This window comes from Embiotoca jacksoni, unplaced genomic scaffold (assembly GCF_022577435.1).
Source record: "Embiotoca jacksoni isolate LCO1_2020_lvr unplaced genomic scaffold, fEmbJac1.0.p SCAF_2, whole genome shotgun sequence".
Taxonomy (NCBI): Eukaryota; Metazoa; Chordata; class Actinopteri; family Embiotocidae; genus Embiotoca; species Embiotoca jacksoni.
In genome coordinates, this window is record NW_027185340.1 from 1043337 (window position 1) to 1070911 (window position 27575).

The 27575-nt window shown below is 43.9% G+C and overlaps 1 protein-coding gene across 1 annotated transcript in view; it reads right to left on the minus strand.

Moving 5' to 3' along the window:
• Positions 1 to 27575, minus strand: part of lrp2a (low density lipoprotein receptor-related protein 2a) — a 45316-nt gene that overhangs the window by 1139 nt on the left and 16602 nt on the right. Inside the window, exons 25-80 of the mRNA XM_069153771.1 lie at positions 27171 to 27551; positions 26820 to 26834; positions 26288 to 26536; positions 25504 to 25715; positions 25202 to 25386; positions 24858 to 25086; positions 24513 to 24690; positions 24174 to 24302; positions 23223 to 23389; positions 22224 to 22367; positions 22006 to 22115; positions 21312 to 21489; positions 21004 to 21217; positions 20666 to 20905; positions 20260 to 20448; positions 18476 to 19408; positions 18218 to 18383; positions 17980 to 18138; positions 17597 to 17886; positions 17311 to 17511; positions 17063 to 17089; positions 16918 to 16953; positions 16575 to 16817; positions 16351 to 16476; positions 15554 to 15673; positions 14827 to 14958; positions 14008 to 14209; positions 13617 to 13912; positions 12556 to 13222; positions 11713 to 11883; positions 11406 to 11629; positions 11108 to 11285; positions 10199 to 10395; positions 9822 to 10067; positions 9442 to 9570; positions 7416 to 7535; positions 6586 to 6702; positions 6059 to 6175; positions 5730 to 5867; positions 5408 to 5530; positions 5136 to 5264; positions 4848 to 4976; positions 4625 to 4756; positions 4374 to 4517; positions 4107 to 4272; positions 3884 to 4012; positions 3569 to 3792; positions 3264 to 3443; positions 2636 to 2755; positions 2362 to 2452; positions 2123 to 2190; positions 1590 to 1707; positions 1371 to 1491; positions 1012 to 1119; positions 189 to 308; positions 50 to 118 (exon numbers count right to left, since the gene is read on the minus strand). Coding sequence (XP_069009872.1) covers positions 50 to 118; positions 189 to 308; positions 1012 to 1119; positions 1371 to 1491; positions 1590 to 1707; positions 2123 to 2190; positions 2362 to 2452; positions 2636 to 2755; positions 3264 to 3443; positions 3569 to 3792; positions 3884 to 4012; positions 4107 to 4272; positions 4374 to 4517; positions 4625 to 4756; positions 4848 to 4976; positions 5136 to 5264; positions 5408 to 5530; positions 5730 to 5867; positions 6059 to 6175; positions 6586 to 6702; positions 7416 to 7535; positions 9442 to 9570; positions 9822 to 10067; positions 10199 to 10395; positions 11108 to 11285; positions 11406 to 11629; positions 11713 to 11883; positions 12556 to 13222; positions 13617 to 13912; positions 14008 to 14209; positions 14827 to 14958; positions 15554 to 15673; positions 16351 to 16476; positions 16575 to 16817; positions 16918 to 16953; positions 17063 to 17089; positions 17311 to 17511; positions 17597 to 17886; positions 17980 to 18138; positions 18218 to 18383; positions 18476 to 19408; positions 20260 to 20448; positions 20666 to 20905; positions 21004 to 21217; positions 21312 to 21489; positions 22006 to 22115; positions 22224 to 22367; positions 23223 to 23389; positions 24174 to 24302; positions 24513 to 24690; positions 24858 to 25086; positions 25202 to 25386; positions 25504 to 25715; positions 26288 to 26536; positions 26820 to 26834; positions 27171 to 27551 — 10226 coding nt within the window. The remainder of the gene's footprint in view (positions 1 to 49; positions 119 to 188; positions 309 to 1011; positions 1120 to 1370; positions 1492 to 1589; positions 1708 to 2122; positions 2191 to 2361; positions 2453 to 2635; positions 2756 to 3263; positions 3444 to 3568; positions 3793 to 3883; positions 4013 to 4106; positions 4273 to 4373; positions 4518 to 4624; positions 4757 to 4847; positions 4977 to 5135; positions 5265 to 5407; positions 5531 to 5729; positions 5868 to 6058; positions 6176 to 6585; positions 6703 to 7415; positions 7536 to 9441; positions 9571 to 9821; positions 10068 to 10198; positions 10396 to 11107; positions 11286 to 11405; positions 11630 to 11712; positions 11884 to 12555; positions 13223 to 13616; positions 13913 to 14007; positions 14210 to 14826; positions 14959 to 15553; positions 15674 to 16350; positions 16477 to 16574; positions 16818 to 16917; positions 16954 to 17062; positions 17090 to 17310; positions 17512 to 17596; positions 17887 to 17979; positions 18139 to 18217; positions 18384 to 18475; positions 19409 to 20259; positions 20449 to 20665; positions 20906 to 21003; positions 21218 to 21311; positions 21490 to 22005; positions 22116 to 22223; positions 22368 to 23222; positions 23390 to 24173; positions 24303 to 24512; positions 24691 to 24857; positions 25087 to 25201; positions 25387 to 25503; positions 25716 to 26287; positions 26537 to 26819; positions 26835 to 27170; positions 27552 to 27575) is intronic.

The following is a 27575-nucleotide window of genomic DNA, read 5'->3' on the forward strand; positions in this document are numbered from 1 at the left end:
TTCAACTTCCTGTTTTGTAATCGATGTCTGTAAAAGGATCCGACCTTACCTCTGAATAGGAAGGGTTTTCAAATGTGCTTGGCTTTAATTTTCGTTTGAATAAGCTCCACTTTGACTCCTGCAAACAAACCCAACCCGTGAGGTTATGTGCAGGAGATGCATATGGACGCAGCGTGTGAGACATTCACCTGGGCAGGTTTGGTGCTGACAGAAGATGTCGTGTTCACGATGGCTGCACTCGGATCTCCGCGGTACGCCGGGTTCACGAAGTTGTTCTCCAGCTGCTCACCGCTCACGTTAACAGTCACCTGTTGAAGCGAAGATGCAGAGTGTCCTTTAGTTATGAGTGCAGCCTGAGCTCGATTTATCAGTCTGAAAGGTTAAAAAAAATATTGAGGCACTCATCAGAATACTTTTCAGAGTAACAATCGTCTGTAAGACAAGCTGAAGACATACCCACATCACGCTTTCATTCAACATCAATATGATATTTTGATCATAAATGGTCTTGAGGATCTGAGACAGCAGTGCAGGCTTATTTCTTTGTCCCTTTTTTTATATAAATTATTTTCTCGCTTACTGCTCAACTGGCACATTGATCTCTGGAGCCTGGAAACACCCTCAGTATGATAAAAAGTCCTAACTTCAAAAAAATCCATAATTTAGTTGGTCCTGGCAAAATTTCACAAATAGTTTTTTTTAATAGATGTCTCCTGCTCACAGACAGTTTAATCTCTTTAGGAAAAGTAAATGCAGTTATGTGATTCAAATTCAATTTTAAAAAAATGAAATGAATTTGGTTGTTTATTGTTCTTTTTTTTCATGTACTTGGAATGAGGTTATTCATTAAAGTGAAATGACTTCCTGCTGGACTTCCTGTTGTGCAGCATGTGGTGAGCAGGATTGATTTGTTTTGATTGAAGACATGGAGATCAGCTACTAGAAGTAGTTTATTGAGTTTTAAATGACACAACATGAAAACAAATCCTTAATTCTTTCATTGATGAATACCTGTGTGGCATGAATAACAGCAGGATCCCCGGACGCAGGAGCAGTGGCATACAGCGGGTTCTCAAACATGATCGGCGGCCTGCCAGCTTCGACGGCAAAACTTTCATCCTGTAGGGACATTATATTAGTGACACTGTGTTCACATTTATCGCTGACCGACAAAAGACAACCCACTGATCCTTTAACCAGAAGTTTCCTAAATTCTGCTCATGCAAGCAGTTCTGGGGGGGAAATAAAAAAAAGGAACATGTGAATAAATAGACACTCGTTTTTTAGAAAGTCAGTCACAAATGCTGATGGTGCACTTTTAATGTTTGGAAATGAAATGATTAACTGGTAAGATGTTCATCCGAACTCACCATCTGCATGGCCGTGTCAATGAATGACACTCCGCCGTGTGACGGTCCGAGATCCACGTTATCACCTGAGCGAAACGTCACCCCGTTCCCAGTGTCGGCGGACTTCACCAGGCTGCTGAGGCTGGACACAAACCCAACATCAAAACTAAATGTGCTACTGAGAGCTTCGGTTCAGTTATTAATGAATCAAAAGATGGTTTGAGTAGAGGTGACAGATACCTGGGCAGTTTGGGCATGGAGGGGATGAATGACCCTGTTCGTTTGTAGTTGACGAAAACCCCGACAGCCAGAGCTCCAGTTATCAGGATGATGATGACGGCCAGTAGAACGGCCACAGCTAAAGACAACGTGCTGAATGTTTAGTTGTGTGGAACATTTGCAGTAAAGTGTAGATCATTAACACCACTAATAGTATTTTGCTGACAAGTCCATTTGTGTTGGTGGTTTTTGGATGACCCATTAATTTGATGAAGTCAAACCTTGTTGCATTTCTTGGCTTTTTATTAACACAAGGTGTGATGTTGGCCACTCAGCATTTGCTTAGCCAGACTGTTTTTAAGATGTCTTTTTGGCCTGAACTGCAGGAGGCGTCCTGTTTGGCTTCTATCTGCCTCAGCAAAAACAATAAAGCAGTATGAAGGACTCCCACATGTTTTTGAGAAAGACAAATAATACCTGACTAATGAACAGATATGCAACGTATTAAGAAATAAGAACAAACAAAAGGTTAGATAATGGGTAAATTACTGTACCTGTTCCTGCTGGAGCTCCCTTCGACTTCCCGATCTCACAGTAGCTGCCCATATAGCCGTACAGACATCTACACAAACATAATGATGACACACAATAACAAGTCTTTACCATTAACATGCTAAAACAGCATTTCCAAGTGTGTTTGAAAGCAAGGGGATAACAAACATATCAGGTCTTACTGACAATGAATGATGGACAGTTTTTCTGGAGTAAATATGACACCTGTGACTAAACTCACTTGCACTTGGGCAGACCCCCTTCATCAGTGTAGCAGGTTCCACCATTCATGCATCTACATGCAAAGGGCATTACAACAGGAGCTTCAATGGCTGCAGGAGCAAAAGCCAGGCAGACAGAGAATGAGCGACAACAACAAAACGACACCACAGTCTCACAAAACCACACAAGAGCAGCCAGGCACACGTGTGGAGAACGGATTTATGAACGTAAAATCAGATGGCACATTAGCAGTTAACAGTAAACGCACGTGCAGTCCGGCTGTTGTTGTTTACCTGCATCACATTCGGCGGAGTCGAACTCCACCGGCGAGGAGCCTTGCGGGCAGGCGCAGGTGTATCCGCCGGGCCGGAGGAGACACAGGTGACTGCACACGTTCTTACAGGGGTTGACCACTAAAGAGGACGCAGCAGAAATCACATGACTGTCAGCAAAAGAAAAGTTATCTCAGGAGATGCTGTGACGTGAACTCATAGCAAGTTTTGTGACACGTTACCACGTCAGCAAATTGATATTACAGCTCATCCAAAAATCATCTCGCTCAGCTCGATGAAAGATCTTCCCGGTACGCTGCTCCCTCAGACTGAAACCTTTTACAGTTACGTTTAAAATTGCAAAAATTCTATAGAAACTATGTGCTCTCTTTTCTAGCTGCTGATGTTTAGTAGTACTTTGCAATCTGGATGGGTCAGCCTCGTCAAGTTACTGTTTTACACTAATCTGATTTTGTATGGTTTCGAACGGTTCATTTAAAGTGACATTTAGGTTGTTTCAATGATAAAACATTCTGCACTTTTACACAGATTGGATCATGTGTAGGTGGATGAAAGGGACTATTCCTGACATATTGTTTTTGCTGATTAACCACACACCAACATCACATGAATCCCTGCGTGTTCTGACCTGACTGGTTGTGTCGGTGCTCCTGGTAAACACGGACTTGTGTCAGCCAGGGGTTGATGGTTAGAACTTTCACTTTATTTCCTCTCCCGAACTTGTTCGTCTTCCACACTTCACCTTTCTGTTTTGTCGTCCAGTAGACGTGTCCCTCAAAGATATCCAGACTGTAGGGATGTTCAATGTCTGGAACAAAGTGGAAAACACCAACGCACATGTTACTGTTTGATCACATTCACTTTGATGTGATTCAAATACTGAATGTGAGTCTGTCTATGAAACATCTGTCTGCAGACTGTCGGCGCTCTGACCTCCTGATATGATGATCTTCCTGTCTGTGCCATCAGGCTTCATGGACTCAATGATGTTTTCTTTGGAGTCACACCAGTAGATCCTGTTTCCGTTCAGATAGTCCAGAGCCAACCCAGTAGGCCAGCCCAGGTCCTCCTCCTTCACCAGCACCTCTCTGTGCTGACCGTCCATCCATGCGGACTCTATTCTGGGTTTCCTGCCCCAGTCTGTCCAGTACATCATGCTGCACAGAAACAGTCACGGAAAAGACTCAATTATTCTTCCGAGCTTTTTCAACGTATGTCCTCTCAAACAAAAGCTACACAACCTCATACCCCAGTGATGGATTCACAACAATAGCAGCAGGCTGGTCGAGGTCAGTGTGGATCAACCACTTCCTGTACCGCCCGTCCAGTTTGGCCACTTCGATTCGATTGGTCCCTGAATCTGTCCAGTAAATGTGCCTGTGAATAGTGATTTAAAAACACTGAGTAAATGTGAGCAAGATTTTCAGCAACTCTACAGCACATCGGTAAATTCCTAATCCTGGTGAATTACCTGCCAACCCAGTCCACAGCAATGCCATCGGGATTAGCGATGTACCGCAGGTTCAGATCCACTTCTTTTACCGGGTTGTTTCCGCCATCGTTGAATGTGGTGATGTAAGCGCGTTTGATGGAGCCAAACTGAGACCCCCGACCCAGAACTGTCCAGTAGACAATACCTGCAGCACATCAGGGGAAATGTTATCCAACCTTGGAGATCTGGTTCGGTTTCTATTCCCTGTGACTGAGAACATGAAAAGCTCTACAGCAGTAGTCTTACTGAGGCCTTCGCCCTCTGGATCCCACAGGTAGTCCAAGGCTTGGATGTGCTCGGCGTTGTCCACATAGTCTGAGTATTGCTCGGAGGACAGGTTGAAACGACGGATGCGAACGTTGTCTGGTAAAAGCAGCACAGGTGGGCTTCCTAGACACAAATTGAAGTTTGTTAAATACTGTTAGCGCTTTAATGAGACATAAAAGGAAACCTTTGTAAAGGATTTTCTTTGACGTGTGAATGCGAAGCTAACATACCTTGAGCGGCACACTCGGTCCCGTGAGGCTCCCCAAAAGAGAGAAAGCCTTTAGCACAGAAGCACTCGTAGCTGCCCTTTGTGTTCTTGCAGTCCTGAGGACACGTCCCGTACACATCACACTCGTTCACATCTGTCCCCCGAAAAAAGAAAGAAAGAAAACAGCATGATTTAAATGTAGAAACATGCTTCTGTGTCAGTGTTTTGAGGGGCGAGCTGTTTACCTTCACAGGTGTGTCTTTCTGATGGGTTGGGCTTGTAACCGGGCCTGCAGGAGCAGAGGAAGCCTCCCTCCGTCAGGTCGGTACAGTTGTGTTCACAGAGGTTGGTGCTGCATGTGTGCCCGCCGTTATCTACAACAAGTGGATGAAAAAAACATGCACTGAATCTTTAGCTAAAGAAGAACTTAAAAATCCTTTACTTCTGAATATGAAGTCATAATTACATTTTAATGGTATCTTGTCTCTATAATTAAACTGTATTGGAAACCAATTTTTGTTAACGTTACTTACGACAGCCGAGCTCATCTGACTGGTCTCCACAGTCATCATAATCATCACAGGCGTACTGCAGAGGGATGCACTTTCCGTTACTGCATTTGTACTCATCATCTGTACAGGGTCCATGTGTGGGGCTTTGACCTAGATGGTGAGAAGCATACGGACTCAAAAAGAGCTGGAGAGGTTTCTAGTTATGTTCAAATATTAAATATGAATTACTGTCATCAAGTCATCAGCGACTGCAGCAGCTGCTTCTTATATCTGTGATAAAAAAGTGCACTCACAGTTTTGTTGTCTCTCATCAGATCCGTCGCCGCAGTCATCCACAGAGTTACACAGCTCGTGACTGTAGATGCAGCGATTGTTGTCACAGCGGAAACGGAAAGGAGCTTCACACTGGATGTCCACTGTGGAGCAACACAATCAGTGCATCTGAAGTAAACCACATTGAACAGATTTAAAAATGTAATTTAACAACCTATTGTACAGACATTGTACAAATAGTACATTGATATGCTGTCTGATGTGATTCTGGGTTTGAAATCTGGCACAAGATGTCCGAATCTTTGATTTCGTGCATTCTGGAGCGTAGATGTTACTTCTTACAGCAGAGGTGAAGCTCCTCGTCCGAGTTGTCTCCACAGTCGTTGTCTCCGTCACATTTCCAGTGAGGCTGGACACAAACGTGGTTCTTGCATTCAAACAGGAAGGGGGGGCAGTATGTGCCGTTGGGAAATCGGGTCGCTGAAAGTCAGAACCATTGTGTCAAACTAAATCTGTGACTGATGACCTGAAAACCAACAACTGAACTCACAATCATCAGTCCTAATGACAACAAGACGAAGAGGAAAAGAACGAGAATAGTCGTACATGTGTTGCATTCAGTTACGATACCAAAGGCTGCACAAGGAAAACAACAGATGTGAAACACTCACGACATGACGTCTCATCGGTGTAGTCCAGACAGTCGGCGTTGCCGTCGCACATGAAACGTTCAGCGACACAGTGTCCACTGCTGCACTGGAAGTAACCAGGATGACAAGTCCGCAGCTCTGCAACAACCAAACCAGCACAAGTTATCGCCTGATTTAATATCAAAGAAACATGCACATGCATTACTTCGTTGGCATGACAACAATTAAGATGCATTAAACAAGCATGTAATGATAAGTTATCATTACATGGGAAATACTCTTTTGTTTCATGTATGTCATCAGGAATTACGAGTGATAATAGGTGAGACTTGAGCTTCAACAACATTGATCTGTCCTGTACTCGGTTTATTGTAGAAAAATCTTTCATTTGTAGCAGACTGAATAAACGCTCTTTGAATAAAAGACCGTTGGTGGTCCTGTCTGTCTAAGCTTCAAAACTTCAAGTTTTATTGCTTCTTTGTTTAGTGCAGCCCTCCGTTACTCACAAACAGCCAGATCCCGAGCCAAAACAAAGAGCCTCCACTTACCACAGTCCCTTTCATCCGAGTTGTCCTCACAGTCGTTGTCATGGTCACAGACCCAACGGTCGGGAATGCAGCGCAGATTATCACAACGATACTCGCTCTCCGTGCATGCGCGTGGCGCTGGGAAAAACAGAAATTAAACAATGAGGAATCCAAGCAGATGCAGAACTTTATTTTTGTCATGAAAAGCTTATATTAGAGATACATGAATGTCAAAAGCTATTATGTGACGTCTTTCTTCTTAGTTTCATCAGCTGTAATTGTACATCGAACGATCTGCATCACTGTCTTCCATATTATGACATTAAACACAACTTTGCACTAAACACAGCAGCATGTGCAGCTCCGACTGCACTGAGCTCATGAGTTCACTGGAGACAAACTCTCTTGGCATCAGTAAAGCAGCAACATGGGGAGCTGTGATTTAACATCACTGCCTCTTCTTTGAGAAGCTACATACTAGTTATTAGCTGGCATGTTCTCAGACATGTTTAAACTCTCCAGGGCAAGAGGTGACAGACTCCTTCACTCCCTCTCTCTGACACACAGAGGACAGCCTGTTTCTCCAGCAGCTGATAAGACTACCTCTCTCAGCACTCCACCGTCGGCAGAAGTGTCGAGCCTCTTACAAAACCTCCCAGCTGTCTGATAAAATGATGGCAACACTATTCTTTCCCATCAACACTCTTTTCTCATTTAGACAATCCACAGATCTGGAGCTACAGTAAAATCCCACAGTAAGCCTACTTAAAGAGACACTTAGCTGACATCAAAACAATGCAGCAAAACCCCACTGGATGATGTGTTTATCTGTGAATGTGAACTTCACTCACTGCAGCTGCGTTCATCGGAGTTGTCCCCACAGTCGTCATCTCCGTCACACCTCCATCTCAGTGGGATGCAGCGGTGGTTGTCACATTGGAAGTCTCCACCTGGATCACAGCTCAGTTCATCTGGGAGAAGAGCACGCACATTATTCCCAACTAAAGGAAGCTTTTGAGTGTTCTGTGACTTCTTCGGAGGCCTGAAGAACATTTATTTTCCATGAACGTTTTGCTTACTGAAAGAGCACCTGATGGATCATCGTTATGTGAAACAGAGTTAACACTGTCATTCTTTTTCTGGAGGTACACAAGGTTTGTAACTACTCTAAGATGTAAGTGCTGCAAGTGTGGAAAGACCACAACTCTGTTTGTTGCTTTTAGCAAATACATGATAGCGTGACCCAATCTTTAGGAGCATGATGCAAGAAAACCACTAATTAAATGCACAGTGTGATTCATTTGTGCAAGTTATATAATAATTAATTATAGAAAACAAAGTAAACAATGATTTACACATTTAAAAAATGTGGATACTGTGAAAAAAAACAATGGGAGAAGCCAGAAACAAACCACTTAAGCTGCAGGCTTGTGTTTTCAGTATTTTACTGGAATCTTTTTAAATTATATTTTGTGATCAACCAACACATAGATGCAGGTTTATTGGACCAAAACAATTAAAATTGCAATCTAATACAACAGTCCTGCAATATGTTCTTCCAATATGAACAACTGCATTTACACAAAAACGTGTGGAATATTTTAGTTTACAATCATCACAAATAAATGTGGTAAACCAAATATAAGAAAGCCATGTCAGTAAAACACAATACAGTTTTACAGCAGTACAAACTACAGCCATCAAGATGACCATAAAGTTCCTCTCTAGTGAACAGTTTTATCAGAAACTGAACACTATGAGAAGTGAAGGATTCACTGCAGGACTGATGTATCAGACTGCACAGCTAACAGATTTATGTTGTCCATGACACTCGTTGTTTAACTGTTTTACAAGCTCTCTTTCATTAGTTTGTCACCACAATGGCACAAACATATAGTATAATAAACTTTAAATGACACATTGAAGATTATAAATCTTCTCACTGGTGAAACTGTTTCGTACAACTAGCAGAGATGAGAAAAGATGCACAACAACTGAGTGTCATGACAGGAAATTTAAAGGCATTTAAAGTAAAAAATAAAATGTCAATTTGAAATGAAAGACATCTTTCTTTTTAATTAAACTGCAAACATGGAGGGAGGAGAGCAGCCTGCCAAAGACAGATGGGTGACCTCTATCCATGCCATGTCTGCAGAGGATAAGACTGCAGGAGAGGAGAAGCACAGACGGGAGAGGAGTGGAGCAGAGCTGGTCTGAGCCGTCTCTACCACACAGCGCTGGGGGTCAAAGATAGCGGTGTTAGCCAGTCCTGGCCTCCGAGCCCTCCACCTGGCCCATCTGCTGCATTCTTACAGGAAGATTAGCACAGATCTCCCCTCCTGCGCAGGCATGGCACTAATGGAGTGAGGCTCTCCGATAAGAGATGGGAGAGCGAGGCGAGTGTGTTTGGACCGCAGCAAGTACAAAGAGACTTGCATGAACCCTGCCCCCACGCAAGGACAGAGCAACAACACACACACACACACATGCACACATATATGTAGACTCATACCAATGGACAGCTCATAAATCTGGTGTGCTCTCAGGGAGCGGTAAATGGTGGGGGAGGGTGAGTGGTGAGACGCTCTCCATCAGCACCTCCCACTACCACACTGTGTAATGTTCCACAGGAGGCTGAGGTGTCGGCTAATTGCCCTTCACTCACCGCATGAGCAAATGTCTTCTTTCCATCTTGTAATTTTCGAATTTCCTCAAGAATAATATTACCATCAATGAACAAACACCAAATGTAGAGCTGGAAAGCTTCAACATGAGGTCTGAAAGAGCGATAAATCCTGCTCATAAACAATCTTCAAATCACTGCCACCATTTAACGGGTCCTCAGTTGTGTTTGAAGGAAGGTTGCTGAAGACTCACCACAGCCCTGCTCATCGCTGTTGTCTCTGCAGTCGTTGTGGCCGTTGCAAACAGACCACAATGGCACACAGCGGTAGTTGGTCTTGCAGTCAAACTGTGTGTGGTTGTCACATCGATAGGCTGGTCCCACTGTGGGGAAATTACCAAGAGCGTCAATTCACAAACATGACAGGCATGATAAGGCATTTGTAAATATCAAAATCTATAGATAGTTAGACTTTAAACTTTGTGTCAAATCTGTAGTTGCAGTTTATTTAAGGTGCATCTTCATCTGAGCCAAAGATTTGACACTACTTTGACTACTACGCACATTAGTTCTTATATGATTAAAATGAGGAGGCACAACTAGTGTACTAAGAAGGAAACTGTAAGCTACTTACTGCACTCCTCTAATGGTTCATCAGAATTGTCACCACAATCATCATCAACGTCACATTTCCAGTTCTGCGGGATGCAGCGTCCGTTGCGGCACTTGAATTGTCCAGGACGACAGGTCCTGGTGGAGCAGTGGGCGGCGTCCTCATCAGACTGATCACCGCAGTCATCCTCACCGTCGCACTGCCACGACTCAGGGATGCACCGCTTATTCGCACACTGCCACTGGTGGCTTTCACACTGGTGTGTAGCTGGAAGGAAAACAAGCCGCTTAGTGGAAAGAAATATGTTTTAACAACCGTGTGGTCATGAGAAATTTAGAAATGTGAACATAGAGACAAACTTAAAATAAGTGGCGTCTCTAACAGAGGATGAAACCCACCACACAGCACAGCGTCTTCATCTGAGCCATCATGACAGTCCTGGTTGCTGTTACACAGGAAGTGCGGACTGGTACAGTTTCCATCATTGCACTGAAACTGGCCGAGCCTGCAGTGGCGCGTCGGGCAGGTGAGGGGCTCGTCTGAGCCGTCTCTGCAGTCCCTCTGACCATCGCACTTCCACCAGATGGGTATACAGCTGTTGAAGCAGCGGTAGGGCAAGTTTTACATTATGTAATAACACATGTTGATCTATGTAGTGCAGAGCATGTCAAATAACACAAAACTCCCTCTAACTGTTCAAACTTCTTAACAACTCCCACTTTCAGAAAGGCTGAGAAAATATACGGTGGTTTAAAAGTTAAACGCAGCATGAGTAGGATTTACCACCTCCTAATCATTACTATGTACATTTGGAAATACACGTGTACTCATATCAATATATAAAATCTTTACCAGCCTCTGTTGGCCTTATCACTGCACTGTGAGGTCACATTTTATGCAACCCAAAACTGATTTTGTGAAAAATATAAATGAACATCCTTTACATTTAAGCCTTTACGAAATGGGTTGACACGATACTGATAAAACCTGTAACTGCCAGATAAATCTCCCTGTTATTTCAAAGTATCTGGAGTTTTCACATCTGTTGAGACATTCCCACACCGTCAAAATTAATGCAACCACAGAAAAATACGTTTTACAGTACACACATTCTTGAAATGGCAGACAGATGGCTAGATGGATGAAGAAAGTCTTACTGCTTAGTAAGGGGAAAAAGAAAATTGCATGAAGTAATGTCAAGGATTTAAGTAGCAGGGCCTCATCCTAAATGTTGTCTGTTGGTTAATGGCAGTTCCTCTAAACCACATAAAAAGATCATAAAGGATGTGAAAGGAATCTTGACTAACCGTTCATTGTTTGCACATCTGTACTGGGTGCTGGTGCACATGGGAAGGCATCGGCTCACACCTCCTATTTGAACAGTCAGGAAATGGTCGGGGCACTCACAGGTGTGTTCTCGCCCCCCGTGACGGATCAAACACAGGTGAGAGCAGCCTCCATTGTTCACAGCACAGGGGTTGTTTCCTGTCAGAGGAAGAGCCACAGCCGGTCAAACAGTATCAGTTCACCACAGGTGAGAAAATACAGACCGGGTGTTGTTCATCAAAGGGAAGTACCTGCACTTCTATTACAATTGTAACTCACCAATAGGCTGTCTGTAAGGATGACACACGTGGATGTCAAACGGTCTGTGTGTGGTGTTAACCAGGGTTTGACGACCTGATCCATCGTATTTGTTGCCTTTCTCCACCGTGCGCATGTTCCAGTCAGTCCAATAAACCGTGTCCTCAAACACAGTCAGTGCAAATGGGTGTGGCAAATCTCCATCATACACTGTGTGTCTGTGCTGACCATCCAAGTCAGAGTACCTGACGGAAGAAAAAACAAAGTCAGAGGGTCTCCTGCAGTCTCGTTTTACCGCAAGACTCAGTCCACTTTCTGATGCACTTACTCGATGTAATTGAGATGAGCATCGGACCAGTAGAGTTTGTCATTGGTGTAGTCGATCGTGATCCCGTTGGGCCACTCGATCTTCGTGGTGATGATGGCTGCTTTGTTGGTTCCATCCATTCCAACACGACCTATAAAGGCTTTATCTCCCCAGTCGGTCCAGTACACAAATCTGACGGAGAAAAGAAAACTACTTCAGAATACTTCTCTACATACACCTGAAAGAAAGAGAGTTCACACAACAAACAAACTGTTCAGCCATTCTCATTCAATATGACTTGAGTCACAGAGATATTCATTTTTTTCAAGGAAATATTTGCCTTATTAAATTTTTAAATATTTTTTAAAAGAATCCCCAATGGTTTGTTATTTCAAAGCTGTGCCAAGTGTATTTTAGAAGCCAGATACTTCACAATTAAAAAGTTAATGAACATTAATGATGTTTATTTTTTACATTTTCTGGGTGTCGTTTTGATGTTTGCAAAACAAATCACTTGACTTGAGTACTACCTGTGATTTAACACTTCTAGGAAATAATTAACTTGGCGTTAATTATAGGGTAAATATGAAAAGTATTATGTTTAATTGGTTCTTTTTCAATCAATGAATTCCAGTTAATTGCTAGTATGACCTAGAAAGTCTTTTAGTCAGGTCAGTTAAACATGTAAACAAGGATAGGATTTTATATATAAACAAAGCTTCCAATAATGAGTGAATGAAATTTGACATAATCAATATGTTGTGATTAGCCAATACACATTATAACACCAGCAAAGTCGAAGCCAAATAAGTTTGGCAATGCCAACATAATGATTGGTCTCTAATGTACGACTTCATTCCTCACCCATGTTTGGGATGCAACACGATGCCTCTGGGGTTTTCAAAGCAGTAGGTGTTATTAGCATCGACGCAGTGTTCAGCCAGTTTCCTGACAAAGCGGCCGTCCAGTTCAGACACTTTGAGACAATCCAAGAAGCTGTCCACCCAGTACAGTTTCCTGGCTATCCAGTCCACCGCAAGGCCCTCGCCGTGCAGAACTCCATTGACCACCACCTCTCTGCTGCTGCCGTTAAAAGACATTCTCTCTATCACTCTGCGGCTCACATCGATCCAATAGAGACGCTTGTCGACGCGATCAAAGTCCAAGGCGACCACGCTGGTCAGGTCCTGCAGGATGAGAGAGTAGTCGTGCCCGTCTGTCGACAGGTTCCTCAGGTAGTAGCGGTTGCTGAAGATGAGGTAAGGTGCGATGTTGCTGTTCTGACGGCAGCTGTGCCCGTCCGGCTCTCGCAGGAATCCCGGAGCACACTTGCACATGTAGGAGCCGACGGTGTTTTCACAGACCTGACTGCACACGATCGGTGTCTCTGCACACTCGTTGACATCGTCGCATGTTTTACTGTCAGACATGAGGCGGTAGCCGGGACGACAGGTGCAGATGAAGCTGGTAGGTGTGTCGGTGCAATTGTGATCACAGTGGTGAATGGACGGGTCTGTGCACTCATTGATTCCTACAGTGAGACAAGAAATAGAGACAACAGGTTCTTAAATTCATAATTAAAGACAACTTGAACTTAACTTCTCAGACCAACTCATTCATAGAGAAACACAGCCAAATGATAAGCTGTATTATCTGTGTTCTTGTATATGTGTTTATAATCAATATCTATATATGTATAAAGCAACATATCTTATGGTCATTTGATATTGTATAACTGCAGATTATTTGCCAATTAAGAATAGTAGTGAGGAGAGAACAAAAGTCTTGTACTTTGGTTGTCGTCCAAATTGTCATCCAACAATTTCTGCTGTCTTTCCTCACATCACTTCCAGCTCTTTCCAACTGCAGACAAACTCTCTAACCACTGATTTCTTGAAGTATTGCTCAAATCTGTTCACACTCACCACATCCCTTCTCGTCGCTGTTGTCGGAGCAGTCGTCGTTGCGGTCGCACACCTGGCTGAGGGGGATACAGTGTCCGTTGTCACACCTGAACTCTCCGGGCGGGCAGGTGGGAGCCGGCGTGTGGCACATGTGCTCCAGCTCATCAGACTGGTCCGCACAGTCATTGTCGCCATCGCAGACAAAGTCGCGGGACACACAGCGGCCGTTCTGGCAGGTGAACTGGTGTTGTTGGCACGGCTGGTACGTGCAGCCCTGCTCATCACTGCTGTCTCCGCAGTCATTACGACGATCACACCTGGTTTTACAAGACCAAAGAAAATCAACTCAAATTTCCAGACAGACTCATTATAGATTTCATTTGTAAATTTTGTAAAGGAGTTTCTCTCTAACCTGTAGGAACTGCGTATGCAGAGTCCATTGCCGCAAGTGAACTCATTGACGCCACAGGATCTGCGTGTGCAGTTTTGACGCTCATCCAAAGCATCTGCACAGTCTGCGTCTCCGTCACACACCCAGTCGCGTGGAATACATTTCCGCTGAGGTGGTTGGTTGTTCACACAAGTGAACTCTGTACTGGAACATGTGCGATTGGCTGGAAAAAAAAAAAAAAAAGAAGGCAGAGGGATTTAAAAGAATTTAAATAATGACGGAGATGACCCAACATAACCCTTCAAATTGTGGTAATCCAAACATTCCAAACTGTATTTCAGACCATTTTATCCATCTAATGTGATTGACTCGCATTGTTTGCAGTCTCCTACAGGGGCTCAGGCAGCACTGAAGACTTTAGCTTCAGGCGTCGTATTTTTTGGAGCACACATTGGTGAAATATAAGAATCTTGATCCACCTTGAGCCAGGAAACCAGAGAAAGGAGACATGCACAAAGTAACGAGTGAGGCAGGAGAAATCAGGAATGTCAGCTCCTTGGACCGGAGACCTTCGACAGGACACTAAGATGCTGGACACTCGCTGCCAGTATCTCCCCTACAACTCTCCCCCAGTGGTGTCTTCCTAAATCAGCCAGTATTCTGATTAACAACAGGATGAGGAGAGCAGGACAAAGCAAAGTCAAGAAGTGGACGGGAAAAGGGAAAAAGAGGATGTTCTTTGAGGAGGGATGAAGAAGTGAGAAGCTGTAGAATAAGGTTAAAAAAGCAGAACCTGAAGTAATGGAAAGGAGAAAGGATGACGGCTGAAAGGATGCATACCACAATTGTGCCTTTGGTCCTCATCACTCATGTCACCACAGTCATTGTCCCCGTCACAGATCCAGGATGATGCAATGCACCTTCCATCATCACAGCGGAACTGATCTGGGTTGCAGGTTCTGACCAATGTGGCTGCAGAGACAAACCATAAACATTAGACTGGAGATAATACAGCAACCCAAACACAATGCTGTGACTGTATAATGTGTGCAAACTAATCTTTATCCAATGTAAATGTCAATCCCTTTGTATAACTTGTTTTCCAGTCTGTAATTACCAATTATCTCAGGTACTTCCCCCGCTGCTTTCCAGCTAATAAGGAAGCGAAATAAGACACTGGCAAAGCTTTCAAAATAGTCATGGCAACTCCACATTCCCATGCATGGTGAGCTATCTAAACAAAAGCCAAAGTGAGGCTCTGTAACCCCTGGTGGACAAAGGGAGGGGGAGGTGCTGTTTGTCAGAGGACATTGAGGGGCGTCACCACAGAGGAATGCAGCACACAATAGGAGGCCTGACTGACCACTCGTCAACAAAGAAATACACCAGTGACTCGCACTCTCCGCTACATCACTCACAGAACTCTCTCACAGACTGAGAGAGAAGCAAACACACAATAAACGAGCAGCTGATAACTGCTGGTGGTGGTGGTGGGGGGGGGGGGGGGGGGGCAGAGGCACAAAAGCCAAAAGGCCCATTTTGGGGGTGAGAGAGTTGTGTGACTCACTGCAGGAGAGGGGTTCATCAGAGCCGTCTGCGCAGTCGGCGCCTCCATCACAGTGCCAGTGGGCCGGGATGCAGCGACCGCTGGAGCAACGGAACTCACTTTGGGAACATGTGGATTCAGCTATGAAGATGTGGCAAGGCATGAAATCACTTGGAGGATTTGGCAGATTTAAGATCCCTTGGTTGCAACATATCATATATGCAAAATGACTTTTTGTTACAAGGTAATGGAGGTTACACACACCTGAATCAAGATGAATGAAAAACAGTTTAATGCAAAAGTTACCAGAAAAAATGATATCGCCTTTCGGATTGATTCAGTTTGTGCGATTGTTGCTGAATGTTTTTCTCTTATATTCTTTTAGTTTTAAAGAGGAAACCGTATGCTACCTAGTAGAAACTGAAACTGGAGAATTCACACTGAAAAAGTGTGAAAAAAAAAAGATAAATTCTAAAACGAGTCAATATGGATACAAAAAAATTAATGGATTTTTGTGTGCCCTGTTAATTTAAGGTATTTTCCTACAATGCAATGCACATAGATGATGAAATGGCAGGAAAAATCTTTACGAATTGATGATGAAGGATATATAAAACTCTCAGAGGATCTCAGAAAGCAAATATAAAACATAAAATAAAAACATTAAAAAAAACATGAAATATTAAATTCATGTTATTAATTACACGTGCACTTCTCCTGTAAGCACATGTGAGCGTATACAGTGTAAGAGGCCTATTTAGATTATATGACAAAAGAAAAAATACATCACTTCTTTATTGTAAAACTGCTGAACTCACCACAGTGTGTTGGGCTCTCGTCGCTCATATCTCCACAGTCGTTGTCTCCATCACACAGGTATGATCGTGGGATGCAAATGTTGGTAGACTGACATTTTGTGTGTTCTGGCTGGCAAGTTCTCTCCGCTGAGATAATCATAAATGAAAACATATTTCACAAGTAAAAACCACTTTGATGAGTATTTACCGCTCTTTAATTCCTGCGGCAATCTAAGGATACTCACGACAGTTTTGTTCATCAGAGGTGCCGTTGTCATAGCAGTTGTTGATGCCGTTGCAAACATAATCCTTTGCAATGCAGCGCCCGTTGTTACAGGTGAACTCTGTGTTGAGGTCACAGGGCCTGAACAGACAGCCCTCTTCATCACTGTTGTCTCCACAGTCGTCATAGTGGTCACAGCGGTAGTGGTAAGGCACGCATCGCCCGTTGCCGCAGGTAAACACCGTAGGCTCACAGGTGTGGAAGGCTGCCAATCAGAATCAAGAAAAGGTCAGAGCTCTGGCCAATAGAGAGTGAATTCAAGAGACACGGCGGCTGGTATTTTTAAGCATTGGAAGTTCATTTACCTGACAAGGCAATAAAGGAAGACAGCAACTGTGGGACTGCATGCCAAGACAAACACATTGATTCACACGTTAGCGTTGATTTGTGTTAGTACTTTGCGAGAAGCATGTTAATGGAAATTTAATCACAAAGTGCAAGAATACACACCAGCATAGCTGAAGATTGGTTTAGGTCCTGAGAAAGAAATTTGTTAAAGAAAAAAAGTACTTGTTATTATTAGTGAAGGTAAAGAATAGAAAATTTCAAAAAAAGAGAAAAGAGAGGACATCGAATTCATTCATGCAGGAGGTGTGAGGGCTCTATGAGGATCACTATGGCTGGGAGATTTCTGACAATAAAGGAAGAAATGCAAATAGGGAACAAAATGTATTCAAGCTCTTTTAAGAAAACCCTACCACAGACTCTCTCCAACTCATCGCTGCCATCACCACAGTCGTTATCATTGTCGCATTTCCACTGGGCTCGAATACAACGACCGTTCATACAGGTGAACTGGCCTGGCTGGCAGCGAGTCCCGTTGTCAGGGATGCAGTGCTTTTTGTCGGCCAGGTACCACCGGCCCTCCGATGGACACTGACACTCAGCTTCGTTAGGTCCTGACAAGACAAAATTACAGTTCAGTTCCTTTGTCGGTTTCAATTACTGCACTAAAAAAATATAAAGCAAAGTGACAGCTTGTACCTGGAGTACAAATGTGGCTGCAGCCTCCATTAAACTGCTGGCAGGGACTGTCACACTGCTGCTGCTTCCTGCTGGCCAAAACATGGATGTCCATTGGTCGAGATGGAAGGTTCTGAATCATGACTCTCATGTTCGAGCCATCGTGCTTGTTGGCCTGATAGATGCTGCGTGTGTTCCAGTCGGTCCAATAGATGAACTGGCCAAACATGGTCATCGCAAAGGGGTAGATGGCTGTGCTGACAATGACCTCCCGGTTGGACCCGGTGAGAGATGATCGCTCAATCTTCTGTCTGATGGCAGAGAAAATGATGACAAAACAGGATAACAAGATAACAAGACATAAGGAAATTCACTTTTTGACAGCGGAATTTTTCAGAACTTACAAGCTGGCATCTGCCCAGTAGAGCCTCTCCTCTTCGTAGTCCAGGGATAGGCCATTTGGCCACACCAGGCTGCTGTTCACAATCTCTGTTCGGAAATTTCCACCTAAGGTGGCACGCTCAATCTTTGCATAGGTACCCCAGTCTGTCCAGTACATGTATCTGTGGAACGAGAGACGATTCATTAATAAATGTCCAGTTTGATCTCCTGAACCGAGACAGTGTGCTGTGTCAGTCTTACCCCCTGCAGGGATCCAACATGATGGCCCTCGGCCTGGACACATGGGCGATAATAGTTATCTGAGAGCCGTCCACAGACATAGAGCTGATGCTCTGATTGACATAGTCACTGTAGTATATTCTTCTGTTTATCCAGTCAAAAGCGATGCCATCAGGAGCCCCGAGATCTGTCAGACCACAAAGACCAAAACAACATCAGTTTTAATGCTAGTATTAATCAACCAACAAACACAAGTAACAGTATAAGTGCAAAATATACCTGAAGCCACCACCACAGGAGCTGAGGTGGGAGAGGACAGGCTGATGTAGCTGATCTTGCTTGCTCCAGCACCTGAGCTCTGTGTGAAGTAGACCCTTCGGTCTGCGATGTCAAAATCCAGCGCCACCGACGTACGAGGCACATGAATGACAGGGAAGGGCAGGGCGTGGTCCTCCGGATCAAGTCGCAAGCTGCGCACTGTGCTTTCAGTCGTGTAAATAACGTAGTCATCCCTTGACACCACACAGCTCTCTTTATCTGCTGCAAGATTCCCAAAAGCACAGCTGCATTTCTTGCCTGCGGTGTTTGTGTCAGAATCTGGGAGGGCAAAGCAGAAGTGGGCGCAGCCTCCGTTGGCCTCCATGCAGGGGTTGTGGTTAAGCTCTTGGGGACTGGTTGGCTGAGTACGCTGGTCAAAGATTGTAACGTCCCTCAGCATATTGATGTTGTCCCGAATGACTGCAGGCTGCTCGGTGCTGCCTGGCTCTTTGCTTGCCCGGAACACCTTCTTCAGGTTTCTGTCCACCCAAATGATACTACTCTCAAACACCGTGATCCCGTAAGGAGTTGGGTAGCGGGTGCCATACCTGACTACCTCAGTCTCCCCTCCCTGGGGGTTAACTCGCGCAATCATATCCAGAGAGTCATCTACCCAGTAGACGAAGCCCGTTTGCCAGTCCAGAGCGAGCCCTCGTGGGGTGATAATCCCTGAAGACACTAGAATCGTGCGGTTGGTCCCGTCCAAGAGTGCTCGCTCAATTTTGGGGTTCTGACCATAATCAGCCCAAAACAAGTATCTGTTTCTGGGGTCAACAACAATGTGGCGTGGCATGTCCACCTGGGTCTTCAGCAGCACCCTGCGGAAAGTTGTGTTCAGGCAGAGTACCTCAACATATGTCTCAGTCAGGAAGGCGTTGGTGAAATACAAATTCCCTGAGGACAGAATCCAGAAAAGTCTTAAAGTGGGATCAGACAGTAAATTTACCAGTCAGGATGTCCTGAATCACAAAAAGATAAGATAAACTGGAAAAGAAGCTGGTAATGCTTGGAATATAAATCTAATATACTGGTTGACAGCATGATTGGGTAATCAGTACTAAACAGATATTCTGTTGTCGCCTAATTTACATTGATGCAATCATAAATGAGTCAGAAGCAAACTATTTTTCTGCCTAAAGCTCTTTTTGTCAGAAACAGCTGAGTTCTTGTCACCCATAAATGCTATAAAAATAAACTTTACTTTACTTTACTTACTCCCAGATCTCCCTTCTTTCATAGGCCAACACTGTTAAAACTTCTTAGCTTTACTCACATAAAATGAAACTCTTGGTTGCCTTAGAAAGATTTGGTATTTTAGGCAGCAAAAGTAATAGAAGTCATTAGAATATACTTGATATAAGCACAAAACTGTTAAACAAAAGGAAAGGCTTATACACACAACATTTGCAACACTTCAAGTGAAAAAATAATTTTAATGGCTAAATATAACTCATGAATGCTATCGAAGTAATACTGTTTCTGCTGGTGAAGCTGGAATACAATATATTATATGCTATAACATAAGGGTAAGATGCCCTTCACTGCAAAGAACATAATCAGTTAAAAGCCAACAACTCTGTAAATAGTGTCATCTTTTTCTAATGTTAGAAGTTGTAGAATTAGAGATGCAACAAGTGAGGTATTGAATCTTTAAACATCCTAAAATGGAAATTGAGTTAGCTGTAGACGACCACATTACTTTCGTGGTAGACAAAACATGTACCGAAATGAACACAACAGCATACCTGCAGCCCAGTCAATAGCAATGCCTCGTATCCCGTTGCGTCCTATTCCAGATGTTACTACGCTACGTAATCCGGAGCCATCTGGCTTGATCCGTCTGACCCCGTTCTGAGTCGCCACAGTGCTGCTGAAGTCACACCAGTAGATGAAACCAGAAGCCATGTGCACATCGATGTGTAAAGCATTACGGCCTGTAAGAGGATAATCCAGTCATCAGAAGCCATTGTTGTTACTTCAAACACAAAGATCATATCATCAGTTGATATCTTAATACTCTGCCAGTCATTCAGTTCACTACCGCACATAAATTCTGTTCTTTTTTTGACAAGAATTAACACACATTTTGGAAACTTTATTACCTAAAATTATTACATGCTGCATCGTAAACAATACGTAAGAATCACTGACCTCTCCCAGCCACGGGCACCATGGCCTCAGAGTGGTCTGACCCCTCCAGAGTGAAGCCTTTGATAGCAGACAGAGTGGAGATGACAGCAAAGGACTGGTAGGGAGCGCACGTCCTGTTGTCGGCGTTAAGTTCAAAGCCTGTGGCACACCCACAGGTAAACAGTCCCTGTGGCCGAGGCAGACAGAGCTGCTCACACACTCCCATATTGTTGGTGCAGCCATTAGATGTACCTGCAGATGCTGAGTTTGCAGAGAAAATACAGTGTGACACATGCAAGGAACAGCAACAAGCCTAAACAGTTTGCTTTTCATTGACGACGTGTGCTTGTGCCACTTACTGTCTCGAAAATGAACTTTGAGAACTCTGAGTCCAGACACGTTGTCTCGCAACACAACCTTGTTGGCACCCGTAGACTTGTCCACACGCTCGATGACCTCGAAGTCGCGGTCAGTGAAGTAGAGGTAGTTGTTATGGACAGCCACACCCCAGGGGTGAGACAGGCCGGTCACTATGGTGATGCGGTTACTTCCATCTGGATCACCACGCTCAATCTGTTGCAATTCAGCACCAGACGGGAAATCAAATGGAATATTCGATAATCAACATTAAAGTGCAGAACACTTACACAAGAGAGTAAAGACCCACCGAGCCAGTGCTTGTAACAGCCCAGTACAGCTTGTTCTCCTGGAGGTCCACAGTGAGGAACTCGATGTGATCGAGGTTGTTGGTGAACAGAGTGACAGGGTTTAAGCCATCCATGTCTGCAGATGCCACCTTGGCAGGGATGCCACTCTCTGTTCCCTGGTCTGTCCAGTATAGTTTTCTTAAGAATGTGAAAGATTTCAGGTCAGTGTGTTTCAGACTGTAGCAATTTAGTTTTAGATATACTGTATATACAGTATATTACTATTTGATAGTCCTACATGTTATAATTAAGAGATACAAATTGTCACTGCTAAATAAGCAGCAAAGACAATCGCCTACATTTGCAGTGATAACAAAACACTTTCTGGGATTCATGCGGTGTCTTCGGTTTTCAGTAAGTCAGATCATTTTCACAGTTCATAGATGAGCAGCTCGGAGACCGGCGGTTGGATTATCATAGAGTGTAAGTACCCACATCGGCATCATAATGTATTAAGAGTGAGAAGAGATATCATAGAAATGTCTTTCTTGTTTCCTGACTGTACATTGCTCGGGTTTTAGAGTGCAGTGGAGTATTCAGTAACAGCAGTTGAGATCTCTCTCGAGGCAGAGCAGATGGCAGTGAGGAGGCTGTCAGAGCTCAGTAGCTGTGGGGTTGAGTGTCAGTGCCAGGACTGTGCTAAATGGGGCTTACCCACGTGCTGGGTCCACTGCAATGCCAACAGGACTGCCAGCGCCAGTTGGAGAGCCGTTATTTGTGATTAGAGTTTTCCGGTACTGTACCTCCCCTTTCAACTTTAAAACCTGGCCGTACACAAACACAAACAGGTGCAATTATTGTACTGCATAATTGTGTTGTGGCTTTATTTGCTCTAATTTTCAATTTACAGGCAAAATAATTATTTGTCTCACCTCAATAGATTGTGTAGCTGGATTGGTGTAGTACAGGTTCTCTGTTATCCAGTCCAAAGCCAGGCCAACAGGGGAGCCAAGAATGGCTGCAGGGGCAAACTCTGTCCTGTTAGTACCATCTGACTTCACCCTGTGGATCTCACCCTGGTGGACAAAGGAAAACATATTAACCTCAAACCCTGCTGAATGTGCGTGTGTGGAGTGAAACTTGTGTTGCGTTTTCCTGGCACGTTTTAACTGAATTTGTATTGTTAACATGATCAAAAATATCCTTGGAGGACAAGTCAAGTTCTGAACTGAACTGTGACAGCCCAGTGATGTGACCAGAACAGGGGAAGTCTTTCCTTTTGTAAGTATTTAAGTTACGTCACTTGATCAACATCAGCACACTTTACACCTGTTTTTGTGGCCAGTGGAATTCACTGTGGACGTGAGCAGAGAACACAAATCATTTTGTGTCACTCTGGAAAACACAGGAAATCAGGTCAGAAGCACAACCCAGTGGATTTTCTTTGACATTTGTGGGGTTTTGCACCATGAATTCATCGCCCCGGGTCAGACTGTCAGCACCCAGTTCTCCTGTGAGGTTCTGAAAGGTCTGAGAGACCCGATGGCGCTTTGGTTCTCCAACGTGACAACGTGGCTGCTTAGTGTGTTCAAAACACGTTTGTCACCCACATCAACACAATCGTTGCTCCCCACTCCACCTTCTCACTGGATTTGGCTCCCTGAGTTTTTTTTTGTTCTCCAAAAAAAAAATCGTAAATGCTCAGAAATCAGTGGTCACAAAAACGCATGTAACAAAGATGCTGATGTTGATCAAATGATGCAACTTGGAATACTTAATCGAGGTTATCTCTTGGCGCTGCTCTGTGCACATCATTGTGCAGCACTTTGTTCGTGTACAACAGGAACAGTCTTTGGAACATTTTCATTGCCGCTTGTACAGTACATGCAGAGTATGTCTTATGTGCACATTGATTCTGTACAGTGACTTACTGGGTGCTCTACCCAGTAGATGGCCTGTTCACTGTCATCAAAGTCAACATCGTAGCCGTTTTGAAGCCCAGCAACGGGAACCATGGCATCATTACTCTTGTCATCTGGGTTCAAGGAAATGCCGTAGATGATGCTGTCTCTCACAACCACCAGGAAAGGATCCTCAACTAAAAAATAAACAGACAATACAAAAGCATTCAGAAAAAAGGAACTAAGAACAGAAATACAACCAGTTCTTCTTACAGTGCAACAACAAACCAAAAACAAAAAGGATGTATGCTGCCAGGATGTGGATTGAGCCCACGGTAATCAAAAAATAAAAGTTGCTTTAGGTGTATTATATCTGGTGCAACTTAAGGATCCCAAGCTAAAAGGCCTTTATCTATAAAAGAGGATTGACTGGTGAAAGCTGGTTCCACAATCTGATTTGCTTTGTCATCAGAGATTATAATCAATGAATGGTTGTAGGGCATTTTCATTCTTGGATAATCATTAGCCTCAGGGGGAGTCAGTGTTCTGCTCGGTTTGAATGGGCTGAAACCTGAGATGAGTTAAGCTGTTGACCTAACGCGGACTCCCTGGACTTTGAATTAAAGATCCTTTGTCTTCTTAAGACCTTGAAAGACACGCTTATATGATTCTTAATATTTATGACTGGAACAGCAGTTTACAAGAAAATCTAAATGGGAGACTGTTGACAAGTACCTGGATCGATCTATAATACGAGGTAGTGTTTTCAGAGGTTTCTTCTCTTACCAACACTGAGATAGTTCTACATAGAGCATGCAAGAATCATCAATTCTGCAATAAGAGTTTTGCTCTGTTACAACATTAACCACACCTGAGATTAATACCTTATGACTATATCAACTTATCAACTGAATCTGACCCGACTTCCTTTTTCATCAAACTGAGTGATGAGAGTTTTTCTCCATTTGGCAGGATGCATACCTCTGGTGCAGGTGATCTGGTCTGCTGCCAGTGTCCAGCCTGAGGGGCAGGCACATGAGTAGTACCTTGGTCCAACAGCAGACAGGAGGCAGATATGAGTACAGGAGCTCCTCAGGCAGAGAGTTTCCCCTAGAAATTGTCAAACATGTACACACAAACACACCAGCAAAGAGTCAACAGATCATCCTTAAATGCACTTGCAAACAAACAATGGACCTTCTGCATACAGGCATTAATATATATAAGAACTACCAATCCAATGCATGTGGTCAACATTATTGTCAACATCAGCAAATACTGATGCCACAGAGACTGTTATGTTCAGTATATTTGTCATACCTGCCGGCTGCCTGGCTGGATGTACTGCTACCAGACCCATGGGCTGAGGGAGGTTGAACAGCATCACTGTCTGGTTCTCCCCATGCCACTTATGAGCTCGCATCACACGGTTGATGTATCTGTCGGTCCAATAGACAAAATCCTCAAAAATGGTAATTGCGTGGGGATGTTGCAGTACCTTTTCATAGAGAGTAGCAAAAGAAAAAAAGTGTGTCTTACACATGCTATTCAAAAGGAAAATTGAATGTGCTCTGTTCATCTTTAGATTATTACCATAATTATTATCTCTACAGATAATTTAGAAAATATATCATAAGCATAAAGTCTGCCATCTCATACACTCACCAGGTCGCTGGCTAAAACTTGTTTCCTGTTGTTGCCATTATAATCGCAATAGTCAATGAAATCCAAGTAGGCATCAGCAAAGTACAACAAGTTGTTGGGATAGTCTATGGTTAGACCATTGGGCCAATACAGTTTGTTGTTTATGATAATAGTCCTCAGTTTTCCATCCATGCTGGCCCTCTCGATGCGCGGGTTCCTCCCCCAGTCGGTCCAGAACATCAGGTGAGCACTACAACAACGAAAAAACATCTTAAAACACCAGCTATTTTCCTGATTAAATGCAGTACCCTTGAAATACATGACATTAAATAGCACATAGGACCAAAACAAAACTTTTTTCTGACCTGTCTCTTGGGTCCAGCACAAGGCCTCGAGGGTTCGTGACATTTTCACTAACTAATACTGTTCGGTGGGTGCCGTCCAGTTTAGACACTTCAATGGTCTCCAGGACGTAGTCAGTCCAGTACAAGTTCCTTCCCACCCAGTCCACAGCAAGGCTCTCTGTCACAGTCACTCCACTGTCAAATATCTGTCCACAAGAGATTGTTCTTATGAGTACAGATGAACATGACAAAATTCAGTCAGCACAGAAAGTTTTTGTGAAATACGTCTGCAGTGAAAAAAAAAGGGAACAAACTGAACTCACCACAGTTCTATCACTGCCGTTCTTATGAGAACTCCAGATTCTGTCCTGGCTTGTATCGGACCAGAACACCCGGTCCGTGACGGAGTCAAAATCCAAGGCCACGATGTTGCGTCCATCTCGAACCAGTGACCGGACAACATTCGGCTGAGTAGTTATGTCATCTTCTACAATCTGATTTCGACTAGCCACCAGCAGGAACGCTTGACGAGAATCTGGAAACAGACAGCAAACCTCTGTTACTTATTTTTCATGTCCATTATTATGCTAATAGGAGCTGTTATCGCCTTTTGCATGTTGACAAAAACTATACAACAAGACAGTTAAATAGACTCTACTCAGATGGCAATCCTTTGGGAATGCACCGTTGTTCAAATAATGTCCTATTGTATCGCAAAGCCTCTCAGCGGGTTATCTGTGTGGAAGAGGAGCTCATGTCAGGCACGCTCCCCATAAACAGCCCTTTGTTTGTGATTATGTCCTCATTACACCATTGATGGCCAGTGAGTGACGTATGTTATTTGTCTTATCTCCCGAAATCAGAGCAGCAAAGAAAGACAAGGGAGAAGAAAGACAGTCTTGCAATCTGGCGGCCGAGCTCCCCCTTCATGGTTGCCGCTTCCCAGCATATTGGGGAAAACTGAGCTGTATCGGTAAATCATGTTAAAACAAAGATCACTGTCGGACCGATAATATGCCAACTTCCTAGTTTAGCGCATTATAAAATGACAAGTTGTTATTTAAAACTACCGTGGGAACAATGTGTTTAAGTCATATCCCTGCTCACCTGATGCCTTGCAGGTACGCTGGTCTGCTTCAAGAGTGTAACCATCCTGGCAGTGGCAGCGGAAAGTGCCTCTCTCATTAAAGCAGTGCTGGCTACACAGGCCAGGGGGATTACACTCATCCATATCCTCACAGGTTTTGGAGTCATTGCTCAGCTGATAACCCACAGGGCATGTGCACTGGGCCCCAAACGGGCCTTGGATACATCCATGGGTGCAGCCAGCATTGTTGTCAGAGCAGCTCTCCTGGTCTGAGTAGAAAGCAGGGAAAGCACAATTTTAGTACTGAAAGAATTTAAATTTCCCATTAATATACATGCTGCACTTTAATGATAACGAACAAAGCACTCACTACTTTAATTAGGTGTCCTCAGAATTGCTTTTCTGAGCCCAAACTATTTTTGATACTTTTTTGTGGTACGTGATTGATTGATTTAAGACTATTAAAATAATTAACTGAGATGTTGCATCTGTTGAAACACAAATCAAAACTACGTTCAGCATTTCTACCAATGATTGAAAGTTTTTTCCTACCTGGCAAAGGCTCATCTGAAAGTTGTGAAAAAGGCAAGAAAGGAAAATCACAGATCATTTTCAGGTTAATACAGGACAAATCACACACATGCTTGATTTCAACACAAGAATCCAAAGACAAACAGATGACATCCAACACAAAATTTCAGTGAAATTAAGCCTCTTGTGTTTATAGAATACAAAAACAAGGACAATTAAACAAACATTAAACAAAATCAGATGAGAGATTGATCCCGTGTGTCTTGTGATGTGAAAATGTAATTGGATTCGAGGTAGCCAGACTTGGAAATAAAACAACCCTAAAAGACAAAGGAGATGTTCCAGACTGAAGACAACGGAGAAGAGACTTACTGCAGAGCGGAGACTCGTCAGCACTGTTAGGGCAGTCAGGAGTGTTGTCACACACTGTGGTGAGGTTGATGCAAACACTGTGGCCAGGACACTGCCATTGCCAACTTGGACATCGGAAAGGTGGCGTGGGACAGTCTCTTTCATCGCTCATGTCCCTGCAGTCGTTGTCGCCATCGCAAATCCAGCTGCGTAACACACAGTTTCCGTTATCACAGCGGTAGAGCGAGGAGGGGCAGGTGCGAGGTGGGCAGGCGTGGTGCTCGTCGCTGCCGTCCTCGCAGTCTGGATGCCCATCACACTCCCACGTGGAGGGGACACAGCTCCCATCTGACTGGCACTGAAACTCGCTCTCGTGGTGGCACATCCCCGAGGGCCTGGTCGCTGAGATATAGTCAGAAACACCCA